The sequence below is a fragment of the Colletotrichum lupini genome, chromosome 10, assembly GCF_023278565.1.
Source record: "Colletotrichum lupini chromosome 10, complete sequence".
NCBI lineage: Eukaryota > Fungi > Ascomycota > Sordariomycetes > Glomerellales > Glomerellaceae > Colletotrichum > Colletotrichum lupini.
This window is the reverse complement of record NC_064673.1, coordinates 3,603,773-3,618,244: the sequence shown is the minus strand read 5'-3', so window position 1 is coordinate 3,618,244 and position 14,472 is coordinate 3,603,773. Positions and strand designations below refer to the sequence as shown.

The window sequence follows — 14,472 nt, the reverse complement described above, 5'->3', positions numbered from 1 at the left end:
TCAATCAGGGTAGGGAGGCAATTAGCTGGAAATTTTGTAAATCAATCTGACGCAGGTTCAAATGCCTTAGGCGGGCTAGGTATGGATTAGTAAGGCAACTAATAGGTCGCCGACGACAACACCTGCATCCATTGTCCCGTGCGAGTTCCAATGCCCAACCTTTGACACGCTGCTGAACAAAAGCGAATTGCTGCCAAAAGTGACCGTCCGCTATGCACTCCGTACCGAAACGGCGATCCATCACATTTACGGGGTATGTTTGAAGTGCCCAAGTCCTCGCTGTTGCGAAATACGCCTGTGCTCACCACCGGCTCAGTTGCTGGACTTGCAAAGCACGAAAGATTCGATGCGATGAGCGACCGTCAGGCTTCCAGAACTGCGAACTGAGAGGCAGCGTATGCGGTGGCTACGACATCAAGCTTAAGTGGATGACAGACTCTGTTGTGGAGCCCGAGACGCCCTCTAAACACAGCGGCCAAGGCCGAAGAAGAATTGGAAATGGTACTTGATTGACCTTACCCTATTTTGGAAGGGCACCGTCTAGGGGGCCTGTTGGCTGACAACCCATCAGATCGTGGTAATAGTCATCGATATCACATGGGGCAAATCAAGCGTTTCCTCCTGGACCTCGACAATGATGTCGCCCTAGGTGTTGCGTCTGCACAAGGCCCCTTCTCTACCTTCCCGGGTCTCGTCAGAGAACCTGAGCACGCAAATGTGTCACTAGTACCCCCTCGGGTCCTCTCAGTGGTGCTGGAGAGCCAACAAGAGAGTCCGCTCCCTGCGTACTCTGATGAGTCCCCCGTTCCCTTGAACCAAGACCCTTTGGAGGAGAGCGTATCTGAAACTACCGCTTCTACAACGTCCTCCTCATCACGGTCCAGCAACCCTCACAGTCCAACTGGAGACGCTGCCGCCGCTACAAATCTTGTGGGGCATCCCTTGGAATGTCTTCCGTTGCTGCAGCATGTTCGATTCACCTTTTCACACGACAATGAAGTTGACGTCTTGATACATCATTACGGCCTGCATGTCGCAGACCTTCTGCAGCCTATTGTCCATACCAACAACCCTTACCGTGAACTTTACTTTCCTTCCGCACTCGAAGGAGCCAAGTCGCACGCATCAGGAGGGACGGAAGCTATTGATGTGGTTCAGACAGCCCTCTACCATTCAATAATAGCTTCAGCTGCCTTCCACCGATGGAACTGCAACAAAGCTTCCGATAAGTACAAGCAGATGGGTGCCCATCATAGATACCATGCTATTTGCCTCTTGAGATCTTCCGTTGCATCCCACGCACCAAGACCTCTTTACAGGCTGATACTAATGGCTGTACTGTCACTCATTACCATTGGAGTTAGTCTTAGACACAAATCCCTTCCGCGTTGTTTCGCACAATTCAATGACACTGATGCCCGATAGGTCATCTCCGGAGCTGGCGATGATTACGTTGTGCACCTCGGGGCAACCAAGGAATTGCGAAGGTCTCGCAGTCGGTGGACAGTCCTTGGTGCAGCTACACGGCAGCTCCATGAAATCGCTGCCTTTCTAGGTCTCATGGCTCGAACAACATCCTTTCGGAACTCTTCAACACTATGGACCGCTTCCGAGACCGAAGACAAGCCCTCCAAGGATCTTGCGATAGAGTCTGCATCCTGCTATGAGTACATGTATGGCATCTCACCAGCCATTGCAGCAGCTATCCAAGACACATGTCGATATGCGGAGCAATTGGCTTGGTACCGCGGCCAGGAACAAAAGCACCCTCCAGAGGATCTCCTTGAAGCCTGCGAAGCGCTAGGGGAACGGCTGCTCTCGTGGAGCTCCGCAGATGGCGAACTAGCTTTGGCTCCGGCAGGCGACGATCTGATGAGAGAGGTACTGAACCACCATACATGTGCTTGGTATCATGCCGCTCTCATATACTACTATCGGCGGATTCAATGTTTTACTGCTGTTGATCTTGTCGAGGAAGTAGATCTTGTACTGGAACACATGCGCGCCATGGAAGACTTCAAACTTCGTCCTGAACTCGTGTCGTCGAACAGGATGGCGCCCATTACGTGGCCCATGTTTATTGCTTCATGCGAAGCAACACCTTCGAAACGGCCCTCATGCATGGAATGGTGGGAACAAGTCAAGCAATACAATCTTGCCAATATCGATAAGCAATGGGCCTTGATCCAGCTTATCTGGGAGAAGATGGCGGAGGCGCAGGATAGGAACGCCGACAACGTCAGTTGGGTGGATGTGTATGTTACTTTGGGCGAGGATATCATTGCTGTGTAATTACGCGATCCAAAGTCCTCCCACCTAACCTGACTGATTGATTCTATGGCGTCTTGTTTGGTTTCGTGTTTTCATTAGCCACGCTTAGCCGCTTGCGATAACCCAGACGCTGTCCCTTCTGGTATATGACAGAGCTTGATCGCAAAAACTCACAGGCTGGGATGCAAGTGGCTCGACAGTTACAGGGGGTGTTCGCCAACATATAATCCGCGGCCACCAACTGGAATGGGTATGTGAATCGCTTGAAGCAAAGCTTCATCACCATCCACCTATCCAGTCACGTCTTTGATTGAGCTTTCAACAACCGACCGATCATTTCCATACCCAATATTGGCGGAAGCTTCTGGCCGCTATTTCTCTGGCTTGGTCTCCGACACGTCCTCTCGCCCTTCTCCATGCCAAGATGTGGGTCCCGACTCTTTCCCAGCGGGAGCAACGGTCGCGTCCTACTCCAGTTAGCCCGCGCCCGTTCGAAATGAATTACAAAAAGAATTGTTGGACAACTTACACCAAAGAGTACGTCCATCTGCTCAAGTGTCCGACCAGCGGTTTCGGGATAGAATAATCCATAGCTCAACGCGGCACAGAGATTGAAGACGAAAAAGGCAAAGAAGTACCGAAACCCTACCGCAGTAAATGCGAGAGGCGACACCTGGGCGAAAACCCGTTCAATGACCAGTTCATCAATGTCGCGATGGCATTGCCCTTTGCGCGGATCTCGATTGGGAAAATCTCCGCAGGGTAGACCCAAGAGATGATTCCAGTCATGGTGAAAAAGAACGAGAATACGAAGTTCATGGCAACCATTGCCCTGAGCTGGTTACCGTTCTCCGTTGGCAGATACTTGGACAGTACGGCGTTGACGACCAAGGCCAGACCGCAGCCGACAGCGCTGAAAATGAGAGGTTTCACGCGCCCGATCCGCTCGAGAGCCCACAGTCCAATACTGCACCACACAATTGAAAGAGAGCCGCTGATTCCAATAATCATCAACGAGGTCTGGTTGTCGATTCCAAGAGATTCGTAGATCCGAGGTCCGTAGTAGTTGATGACGTTCACACCGCTGAGTTGGCCGAACGCCTGAACACCACACCCTAGCAGAAGCCGACGACGCCACGACGGTCGTGTGAACAAAGCTTTCCAATGAACTGCATTGACAGAACGGTCCGCGATGATGGTGTCGTGGATCTCTTGGTACTCGGCTTCGAGAAAATCATCATTGTCTCCATTTCCGTGCAACCTCTTCAACACCAGCCGGGCCTCCTCATACCGCTCCTTTTCGATAAGCCATCGGGGAGACTCTGAGAGGAACCAGATGCCGACAGCCATCAAGAACGCGGGGGCTACCTGAAAAGCGAGCGGGAATCGCCACTGGAAGTGGCTGTCGACGTGTGAGCAGCCGTATCCGAGCCATTGGGCGACAAAGAAGCCCCAGCTCAGCATCCATTGCAGCAGCCCAGATAGCGCTCCTCTGATGTCGGCCTGAGCGATCTCCGAGCAGTACATGGGTGTCACAGCGCTAAGGATTCCGACGGCGAGGCCTGCGATGAGACGTCCGGCGATAAGCATGGGGACAGTCGTCGCCCCAGCTTGAAGGGCGCATCCGAAAATGGCTGTAACGGAACCGGTGAATACTGTCAACCGTCGTCCGAGGACATCTGCAAGAAATGATACGACAAGACACCCGATAATCGCTCCTCCCGTGAAGGAGGAAACGATGCCACCGGCCTCCGAGTCGGATATCGAACCGCCGAAATATTCGATAAAGTGCTCCTGGGCCAGTGTGGAGGAAATGATACCACTGTCGTAGCCAAAGAGGAATCCTGAGCGGAGTGTCAAGACATGACAGACAATAGAAGTCAAAGCTAAGGCAACTTACCTCCTATGGCCAGAAAGGCCCCAGAAAAGATGGTGATCAGCTTCCCCATGTTGATAGCTCTGAATAATCACTGAAAATGGTACAGACAAGACATGTAGACACAAGCGTCGGGGAAGAATTATATACCAGCCCGTATGCAGCACCTCGAGACTAGTGACAACCAGTTACTCGACATCAGCATGATCACTTTAGCGTGTCTCCAGTGCAGCAGTCTAAACCTGTGAGGATTCCATTTTGTCCCAATCAGACCGCGCACCCGTTTTCCGGGCAACGTTCTCCCGAACGTACTGGAGTGAATATGGCTTAGCACATGCCTGAAGATGCATTTTCCCCATGGAGAAGTCCCCGGATCCGCCCAAGAATCGCATTTCCCCGGAATAGCAAGACCTTCTGACAGCTGGCTTCGGGGGAGTTGATGGCGATAGTAGCCAATGTTCTTGAGTGCACTGTCGAGCCTTGTCTACCAGATATGCCGAGCCCGACGCTAAGTTCCTTGGATTCTCATCATTCGGTGCTGATTTACCCGATTGACAATATTTGATGACGACTGAATGCCAGGGTGCCAGCGAGGGCTGTCTGTTGGCAAACCAAGCGGCCGTAATAGAGGTTGTCACCACTGACTTGATAAGAAAGTGAGTTCAGAAAGCCACACTGCCGTATGTGGTTTAGGGGCTAAACAGAGGCGGAATTTCCCATAGCAGGGGTTAGCCTCCACTTCAAATGGGCTGCGAATGTACCTAGTAAACGCGTATGAACGTGTGTCTGATTGGTCCTTGGAGATGGGCTCTTTAGATAATCAGAGTTTTACCTCCCAGAATATGCGGGGGGGTGGGTGGAGACACAATTCTAGCCAGCGGCGTCCGTATTAGCAAGAATCACCGAGGCCGGCCGACTTCTGCCGGCGCGGCACTCCGCCTTACGTAAGGTCGGTCTGCCACTTCTCTGGCCGCCGTAGGCAGTGTTCCTAACTAGCGATGCAAGCTAGTTTCCGCACAATACGACTTGACTAAACACGCATTGTACTATTTACCGTGTCAAGCCAGACGCCTGAGGGGGTAAATTATAAACTAGTAGCTTTGCTTGTAAAGCGTTGATAAATTTCCCTTCAATCATGGTATTGGTATTATTATTTGAAATATTAAATATGTCCTTGGGTTAAATATTTTGGAGAATTCAATCATGACCTTCAGATAATCGTAATGAAATTACTTTTAACTAAGAAAATTTATAATACATATAAGACTTAACTATAGTAAATAGTTTTATAACTCTTGTTAGGGGGGAGGGGTATGGTTTACGGTTTATTCCCATAAGATATCCTCGGTATTCTTGTGTTGCGAGCGGATCAGAGCAGACAACCAACTATGGCAAAAAGGAAAAGCTTGGGTATGACCTCCCTAGCACTGTTACCCCCTATTCCGTACACAATAGTCACGCGAACCGCAACATTGTGCTTGCCCCCACGCGCAGGGGGTACTCAGTAAGATCGCAGAGCACTTGGGGTATACTACCCCATGCTATCGCTTTGTCTGAGGCGTCATGGTTTGCGAAGTCTTTTTTCTTCATTCGATTTTGTCGCAAAAGATGACCCGAAGCCCGTCGGCTCGTCTACGTTTGGTTGCCCTGGATGTAACCGAACATGGCACTATCAACGAAAACACTTTGCTTGCAGGAACACTAAGCCATGGTGAGCACCCACTTAAGTTGTCGGAAATTGCTTGACCGAGAAGTCAGGGACGGAAATCCCCCTTTCTCCTTGGCTCCCCGCAAAATCCATCTCTGTGCCAGTGTCTCAACGCGGGGAACTATGGGATACCTCGGATGTTGCTTTTTCAAGTCCGAAAGAGGGACTACAGTGAGCCGTCATACAATATTGAGAAGATGGAGTGATTCAACAATCACTGGACTATAGCTCAGTCTGTATCAAAAGGTCACAAAACCTCGTCTTCAACCGATGAATCTACGCAAACTCTCAACACTGCGCCGATACATCTCCACGGAAAACTTCAACGCGCTAGAGCCTTTGCCGCAAAAATGGCTAAATGCAGCATTTTCTTTCATGCCCTAGTTGTGGCCTTTGTTTCGGGACGTATTGCCTCGGCTGCTGGGACCGAAGTCGATGGGGCCAACTGTCAGCTAGAAGTACCAGAAGATGCGGTCTACAAGAACCCGAAGGCAGACCTTTCTGACCGTGTGGCTGACCTCCTGTCTTACATGTGTTGGGACGAAAAGATCGCTCAAATGGGGGGCGTCGGCGGAATCCTTGGGCAGAACAGTACCTACGATGCTGCCCAATATCTGGACAGAGCAAAGCTGCACAACGGAACCATCTGTAAGCGATTCCTGCCCTCCGTGACCCGTTTCAACAAAAAGCAAGCTAACTTGAAGATGAACAAGCTCCCGGTTCATACCTCAACTACGCTAAAGATGCGGTCCCTGTCCTATCGGATCTCATCGTCGCCTCCAAGAAGGAACACCGGCTCGGCATCCCTTTCGTTCACATTGGAGATGCGGTCAATGGCCCGACACTGCGTGGCACTACCCTGTTCCCGGCAACCCTGACGATGGCAATGGCCTGGGACCTACCTCTCTATACCACTGTTGCCGCAGCGCTGAGGGATGAGCTTCATGCGTGTGGAATCACGTGGGTACTCTCACCTGAGGTAGACGTTGCGCGTGATCCGAGAAGCGGTCGCGTTGGTGAAATGTGAGTGCATAGCCCGTTTTCTTTGCGTTATTTTCTATTATCTTTCACCTTATTCTCTTTTGTTTTGATTCCCTTTTTGAAGAAGCTCTCCGAAGATCCCCTGGCTGATTGTTAAAAGGTACGGCGAAGACCCCTGGATGAACGGTGAACTTGCCGCGGCCTACATCGGTACGGTCCAAGAAAAGGACTCCGACGGATTCATGAAAGTAGCCACTACGATCAAACACTACGTCTTTGGTACATCTACTGGTGGCGTTAACCAGGGCTCAATCCTTGGCGGCAAGAACCACATTTACAATATTCTAGCGCTCCCATACATCAATGTTCTCCAGAAGGTCACTCCGGCCTCGCTGATGCCGTCTTATGCCACCATCGATGGCGTCCCCGCCCACCAGCACAAATTTCCTATTACAAGATCTACTCCGCCAACAACTCGGGTATAATGGCGTTATAGTATCTGACGCGGACGCCATTGTCATGCTTTACGACACCCACAAGACGGCCAGCACGCTCAATGACGCCGGAATTCAATCCTTGGAGGCTGGCGTGGAACTCGAACTTGCGATCCGATTTCCCACGGCCTTCGAGTCTCTCTCCGGCAATCAAACAGTTGAGGGCGTGGCTGGAAATGTGAACGAGGCAGTGTCGCGTCTTCTCAACCTGAAGTTTGAATTGGGCCTCTTCGACAGGGACCTCTCGGCGAACACCACTGCCCTGACTGAGGTACTGAGGTCCGAGGAGCACCTGGAAGCCAACGAGCGCATCACGAGCGAATCCATTGTTCTGCTCAAGAATAATGGCATACTTCCTCTATCTGCAAACCAGAAAGTGGCTGTTTTGGGTCCTCTTGCTGATGTTGTCAATACTGGCACCTATGCTGCATGGACAAATGCCGAGAATGGAAACCTCACTTTCTTGGATGCAATTACGGCGACCCTTGGTTCCGACAACGTCAAACATGTCAAAGGCGTTGAAATTACTTCGGAAGAGAACTCAAGTATTGACGAGGCCGTCGCAGCGGCTAAGGACGCAGGCATAGCTATCGTTGTCATTGGTTCTGTCGCGGTGGGCTACGAGGACAGTCTTGTCAATGAGCGAACAGATGGAGAAGGACTCACTCATGCGTCTCTGAAATTTCCTGGACTTCAGGGGGATCTATTGAGCGCTGTGATTGAATCTGGTGTCCCCACTATCATCGTCCTTAGCGGTGGTCAGGCGTTCGAGCTGTCGGGCGTTGCTCAGGATTCCCAAGCCATCTTGCACACCTTCCTCGGCGGCGAGTTTTCAGGACGCGCGCTAGCCGATATCTTGATTGGGAAAACAAACCCCAGCGGCAAACTCACCATCTCATTCCCTGCCTATTCAGAGGTTAATCCGGTTTACTACAACCACGAACCCAGTGACTGGCAGGCTGCAGGGGCTATTCAATTCCCGTATCTCTCACACAACTATCTTTACCCCTTTGGTCACGGACTCAGTTACACTACTTTCAACCTCAGCAGTCCTAGTCTCGACAAGACGACTTATGGCAAGACCGATGCTATCAAATTAAGTGTGACCGTCTCCAACACCGGGTCTGTAGATGGGAAGCAAGTTGTTCAGGTGTACTTCAGGCAGCAGGTTGCCCCTCTGTCGCTTCTAGTAAAGAGACTGATTGGATTTTCGAAGGTTGATGTGCCTTCCGGTTCATCGATTGATGTTGGAGTTGAAATTCGCGTTGCTGAACTGGGTTACTGGTTGGAAGGAGAGTACAGAGTTGACTCAGGTGGATATGAGATTTTTGTTGGTGACAGCTCCGACGATAACAGCCTTAGCGGCCCTGTGGCTATTCACATTGAGTAGAGTTGGTTAGCGAAATCGAACCTCTGCGGAATATTTCCCACATGGTTCCTTCGCGTGACCCATGATAACCCCATGTCACTCGTCAAAGCGGTTTTGGGGAGATGGATGTTACGGCCCACAACGCAAGCAGGCAATGTGATCCTAGACGCGCTGGAGTAGTGAAAGACAAGGAAAAGACTCACTGAGATGAGGTGAATAGGGAAATTCACATGGGAGAATCTTGCAGTACGAGGTCTCCCAGATGTACAGATTTGGACACGTCTTCTAAGTAATGGAAGCCAGTTAAACAGGTACAGACTCTACGGTCGGCAGAGCCTATTCGAGTGAGTACAGCCCCACTACACGCGGGTGTTCTCCTTTCCTCGCTTGCTACCATATTCTTTGAACCCCTGAAGATTGAAGGCGACGAGTGTATCGGGATCTGGCAAATAGAACGCCAGCGCAGCCTAGAACAATCGCAAGAAATGGGCAGAAAGGCATCAAGGAGCCTGTCAATAAGTGTGTAACATAGGGAAGAAGCTTATAGAGGCTAACTGCTATTAAGGTCTAAAAGATAAATTTGTTAGTATCCCTATTATAGGGTAGTTAGTTCGAACCGTAGTTAACGAAGAGATTAATTAAACTATATAAATATCTGCGTAGTAAGTATAAAAAAGAGGTTCTAACCGTAGGTTAGGCTAGCTATGATAATCGTAAATAGGGCCCCTAATTAGCCCTTATATAGTCGGCTATATACCGCGGTCGAATTAGACTTCTAATCCGATACTAACTTTTTCTTTTTTTTATTAATTTAATTATTATAGTTAGAAGTATAATTCGACCTCGGGCCTATTTACTAAGTTATTTCCTTTTCCCCCTTTTCTCTACTCTTTTTATATAACCTATCCCTCTATTTATATAATAACTTTTTTACTACTTATGAATTACTTTAATCCCTTATTTAATACTACTTTTATAAAAGCGTTTACGAGGTTATTTTTATTATTAATTTAACGGATTTTAAGTATTTTATACCTTTCGTACGATTATCTAAGGGCTATAATATTAATTATAAACCTCTTTTCCTTCGTCGTTCTTAATTTAACGAGGTATTCGTATAGCGAGTAGGAATTAGTATAAATAACTATTAAAATAGATAGAAGGCTAATTCGATTAATAATCTTTTTTAGTATCGTTAAAATCGTATAAAAGAGGTTAATATTATTAACTATATTATAAACCTCCGATACTAGCACACTTCTTATTACTTACTTATTTTTAATTAACGAGTAGTAAATTATATTACTATATATAGTAAATTCGCTCTTACTTATACTTTCGTTAACTAGGATAATAATATACCTTAATTACGAAGTAAGGTCGTTATTATTCGTAAATAACTTATTAACAAAGACGTAGAGCTTACTAGTCGCAAGGTCGATCGGGTAATAAATAAGACCTTAATTGAGATTCGTTTTTTATTACTTAAGCCGCTTATTAAATACTTTAATATTTTATTTAATTAGATTTATACCTTACGCTACTTTAATATAATTAAAAGTTACCTCGGGCTAATAAATATTTATAATATATTCCCCTCGTATAAGCTTAGCCTTATATTACTTCTTAACGTTAGTTACGTTTAAATTAATAAAATTAATTTTCTCGCCCTACTCTTTTTATTAAAAAACGACGGTTTCCCCTTTAATTATAAAAATCCCGCTATTAAATACTAAGGGTTTATTTATTATAAGGACCTCTTTTAGCTTTATTATAAAGCCCGCTTTCTAAAGCTCCTTATCCTCTTTTTTTATAAAATTAATATCGGATAGGCCTAATATATCGTCGGTCTATATTCCGACGATCCTAAATTAGTCGCTTTTATACTCTATAATTAATAAGTACGGGTCGTACGTAGAGGTAACTATTAATAATTAATTAATATAAAAATCGTAGTAAGTAGCTTATTAATAAGTACCCGATTTTATAAGCTTATATAGTAGCTTAAGTATTTTAATAATCGTACTTTTTAAGTACTTACTAGCTATTTCTTTTGGTAGATAGGCTAGGATTTTTTTTATAAGCCCTATGGCCGATTAGGTATAGGCCTAGGTAATATTACGGCTCTAAATCTTATATCCCTTTTTCTATAATAATACTATTAGTACTATTATTAATCGTTAGCTATAGCGCTATATAATAGGTAATTATATAAGTAGCGTTATTTTTTTAACGTTACCGTACCCCTAAATTACGTATTTAGACTTCTTATACGGCTAGGGTATTCCTTTCCTTTTAATCTTACGAACTATTCGTAATTTAAATATATAGAGGTTTATATATTTTTCTAAGTTATATAGGATAAATTAATAGACCCCTCGATTGCGCAGAGTATTTATTTTAATAAAATCTAATCCTTTATACGGCTTTTTAATAATTATAATTACGCCTTTTTTATATAATTTAACTACTAGCTCGAAATCGGCTTTCTCTTTTACTATATAAAAAGTATTAATTACCTTATTATTAATAATAAATTACTACGTTAGGGCTTGCCATCGTAGTCTTTTATAACGTCTTATTAGTAGTATTAGTACCCTTTTAGTAATTTCCTTTTCCTTGTTATTTATTAATACTACTACGACGATTTCGTTAAGGACGATTTTTTATACTTTTACTACGGGTTATATAGTTTCCCCTAGCTTTTCTTCTTTTTATAAGTTAGAAATTACTTCGTTAAGATCTATATAGTACGGTCTAATTACCGTAATTAATACTTTAAATAACTAGTTACAATCTCTCGTAATTATATAAGAGCGCTCGTTAACGGAAATTAACTTATATAGCTTAGCCTATTATTAAGTAATTTCGCACTATATTTATATATCCGAATTTAGTAATATATTTAAATTACCCCCTATATCGGGCCTATTATACGTAATAATTACCTTATTAACTTACTTTTTTATACTTACCTCGCGTAGTACCCGTATTATCTTTTTAACTACTCGGGCTCGTTAGCTTATACTTAGTAATAATAGCAAAGCTAAGGTCGTTCTTAAATATACTCTAAATACTAATAGTATTAGTATAAGTCCGTTAGGCCCTATAGTATCGTTATAGTATTTAAGTACTATTTAGAGGTATTCGTCGTTAGTAAAATCCGGATTTTCTTTTTTAATAATTCTAAACGCCCTTTTTAATTACTAATATGCCCTTTTTACCTTTTTAATACTATAGTGCGCTTTAACGAGTACGACTTTTAGCTATATACTATAGGCTATTATATTATCCTTAAATTTTATTAACTTAAAGCTAGTACTAGCGTCGGTTCTAATGCCGTCTAGCGGTCCTTAGTATATATTAATCTAGCTTTTTCATAGGGCTACTTATACTATTTTTACTTATAAATCCCAGAAGAATTGCCCTATTTAAAAGGATATAGCTACGTTAATTATATATAGTACTAGCTAATTGTTTAAGTAGAAGATATCGACGACGATTTCTTAGTTAAAGTTAAGCTTATTACGCAATTTAAACTTAATTAAATTTGCGTAGGCTCTGCGTATTTATTTAGTATTAGTAATATACTTTTATTAACTACTCTAGCGCCCCTATTTTAATATTATTATTATTTAATTACTTTAAGAGGTTATATAGCCTCGTAACTAACGGGTACCTAAATCTCTAATATAATCTTCTAAGCTCACTTTCCGTTAAGTAATTAATTAACTTCGTACTATTAATAAGCTTTATAAACGTATACCCCTATTATTGTTTAACTATTTCGAAGTACTTATTACTAAAAATTATGTTCCTCGTATTATTAAATATAATACCTAGTCGATTTATATTTTTTAAATATAAGAGAAATAGGGTATTTATAAATAAAATATAGAAAGTTATCGTTCTAAAGTATATCTCTACTTTTATTATACTTAGGGCGACGATTTCCTTACTTAAGTTAAAACTAATCCTCGTAATACCCACCGTTAACGTATTAAACGTTACTAGCGCGATCTTTTATAATACTTAGAATTACCCTTTTTTTTTAATTAACTATTATAATACCTTAGTATTTAAGATAATCCTATAGAAATTGTCTAAGCCGTACCTTTTACTTACGTAAAATACTTATATAAGCTTAGTATTCGAGGGATCTAAGTAGTATAAAAAAGACCCCTCTAGCTACCCCTAGATTTACTTAGTACTATATTCTTTTTTTTAAATATTAAGAGAAATAGCGTCTTCTCCTTAATCATTAAGAAAATAGGCTTTAGCCCTATTAAATTCGCCCTTTTAGCCGCCTCTATATCCGTTATTTAAGGGACCTTCCCTTATTATTCATGAATAAAAGCCTACTTATTAAGAGCTTTTACTACCCTCTATTTATTTAGCCTCGTATATTTTTTAAAAACTAACGGGGTAAAAAAAGAGTAGTTAATATTATCGATTTTATTATAATCTAATTCGTTAATATAGAGGGTAAGATCTTCTTTATTTTTTTAAATTTCCTATAAGGGGTATATACTTTAGGCCGCTACTTTAGCTACTATTACTAAGTTCTATACCCCCGGATCTACCCTTATATATAACGAGGAATTAGTTAAACTAACGAGGGCTTGTTTTACTATTTACTACCCTCGACTTTTTATACTATTCGTACGATTTAATACGCTCTTCTTCGGAGTAGTTACTTAATTAATATCTATCCTTTTTATAAATATAGTATTACTTTTTTTATTACCCTACTTATAAATTAAATCTCTATTTATTTAACGAATCTAGGCCTCCTTACTAGCGATTACCGTATCTAGCCTCTTTTTTTTTCTTATTATACGTTTAATTAATTTAATATTATTAATAAGGGCCGTTATATACTTAGAAATAGGTTTAGCGCGGTATTTTTATTTTAATATTAAAACTAGATCTTAGCCTTAAGTAAAGCGTCTTATAGTTTTCGGGTACTTAGTATAGGGTTATTTTTACCTCTAGTATATACTAAACTATAGTATAAAAATATTTAACTTTCCGCTCGTTTATCCCCTTATTTAGCTAGGTTTTTATTAGCTTATTAATTCGATTAATAAGCTCTTTAAGGATCTTTACTTATAATTTACCCTTTATTATCCTAGCTATAGATACGAAAGAAATCGCTCGTAGTTTAAATAGGAGCTCTAGGTTCTTATCGTAGGTCTTAAAGCGGCTTTAAATTACGTTAATTATATTAAAAAAGTCGTTTTAATTAAAATTACGTACCGTTTTATAATAATAATTAGAGGCTTTACCTATAAGTACGATATTAATTACTAAATAGTATTAGTATTCCCTAATTCTAACTTTTTTATAATAATTATAAAATATTATTAAGGTTTTTTATAAGACCTTATACTTCCCCCTAGAGTATAATTTCTTTTTTAAAAAGATTTTTTTAAAGTTTATAAATTACCTCGTATTTATTATTAGATTTTCGGTATTTATATACGATCCTTATATTATTACGTATTATTAGTAACTTCGGGTCGTTTACTTCCTTTTTTATTAACTAATCGGCGCCGAATTTTATATTAGTAATAGTAACGAATTATAGATCGAAATAGATAGAATTATTAATTATCGTACTTCTAGTACTATATTTTACCCCGGTATATCCTTTTATAACAATAGATTTCCGTTAGTAATTATAAGGAGGAAATTTAGGTCGTTTACCTTTTTTTTAAATTCGTTAAAGTAATTATACGCTCTATCGACCTATACTTAGTTCTATAGTATA

At 42.5% G+C, this 14,472-nt stretch overlaps 3 protein-coding genes across 3 annotated transcripts; 2 read left to right on the top strand and 1 right to left on the bottom strand.

The window, feature by feature from the left end:
* Window positions 1-597: 597 nt before the first annotated feature.
* On the top strand, window positions 598-2,292 carry CLUP02_18229 (uncharacterized protein; the record flags this gene model as incomplete). Its single annotated transcript, XM_049297131.1, has 2 exons — window positions 598-1,359; window positions 1,426-2,292. The coding sequence occupies 2 exons, from the start codon at window positions 598-600 to the stop codon at window positions 2,290-2,292; spliced, it is 1,629 nt and encodes a 542-aa protein (XP_049138355.1).
* Window positions 2,293-2,916: 624 nt separating this feature from the next.
* CLUP02_18228 (uncharacterized protein) lies at window positions 2,917-4,220 on the bottom strand (the record flags this gene model as incomplete). Its single annotated transcript, XM_049297130.1, has 2 exons — window positions 2,917-4,115; window positions 4,172-4,220. 2 exons carry the CDS (start codon window positions 4,218-4,220, stop codon window positions 2,917-2,919), a joined length of 1,248 nt encoding a protein of 415 aa, XP_049138354.1.
* Window positions 4,221-6,205: 1,985 nt separating this feature from the next.
* On the top strand, window positions 6,206-8,720 carry CLUP02_18227 (uncharacterized protein; the record flags this gene model as incomplete). The annotated part of the gene is made up of 4 exons (XM_049297129.1): window positions 6,206-6,503; window positions 6,569-6,878; window positions 6,997-7,315; window positions 7,377-8,720. 4 exons carry the CDS (start codon window positions 6,206-6,208, stop codon window positions 8,718-8,720), a joined length of 2,271 nt encoding a protein of 756 aa, XP_049138353.1.
* Window positions 8,721-14,472: the final 5,752 nt, after the last annotated feature.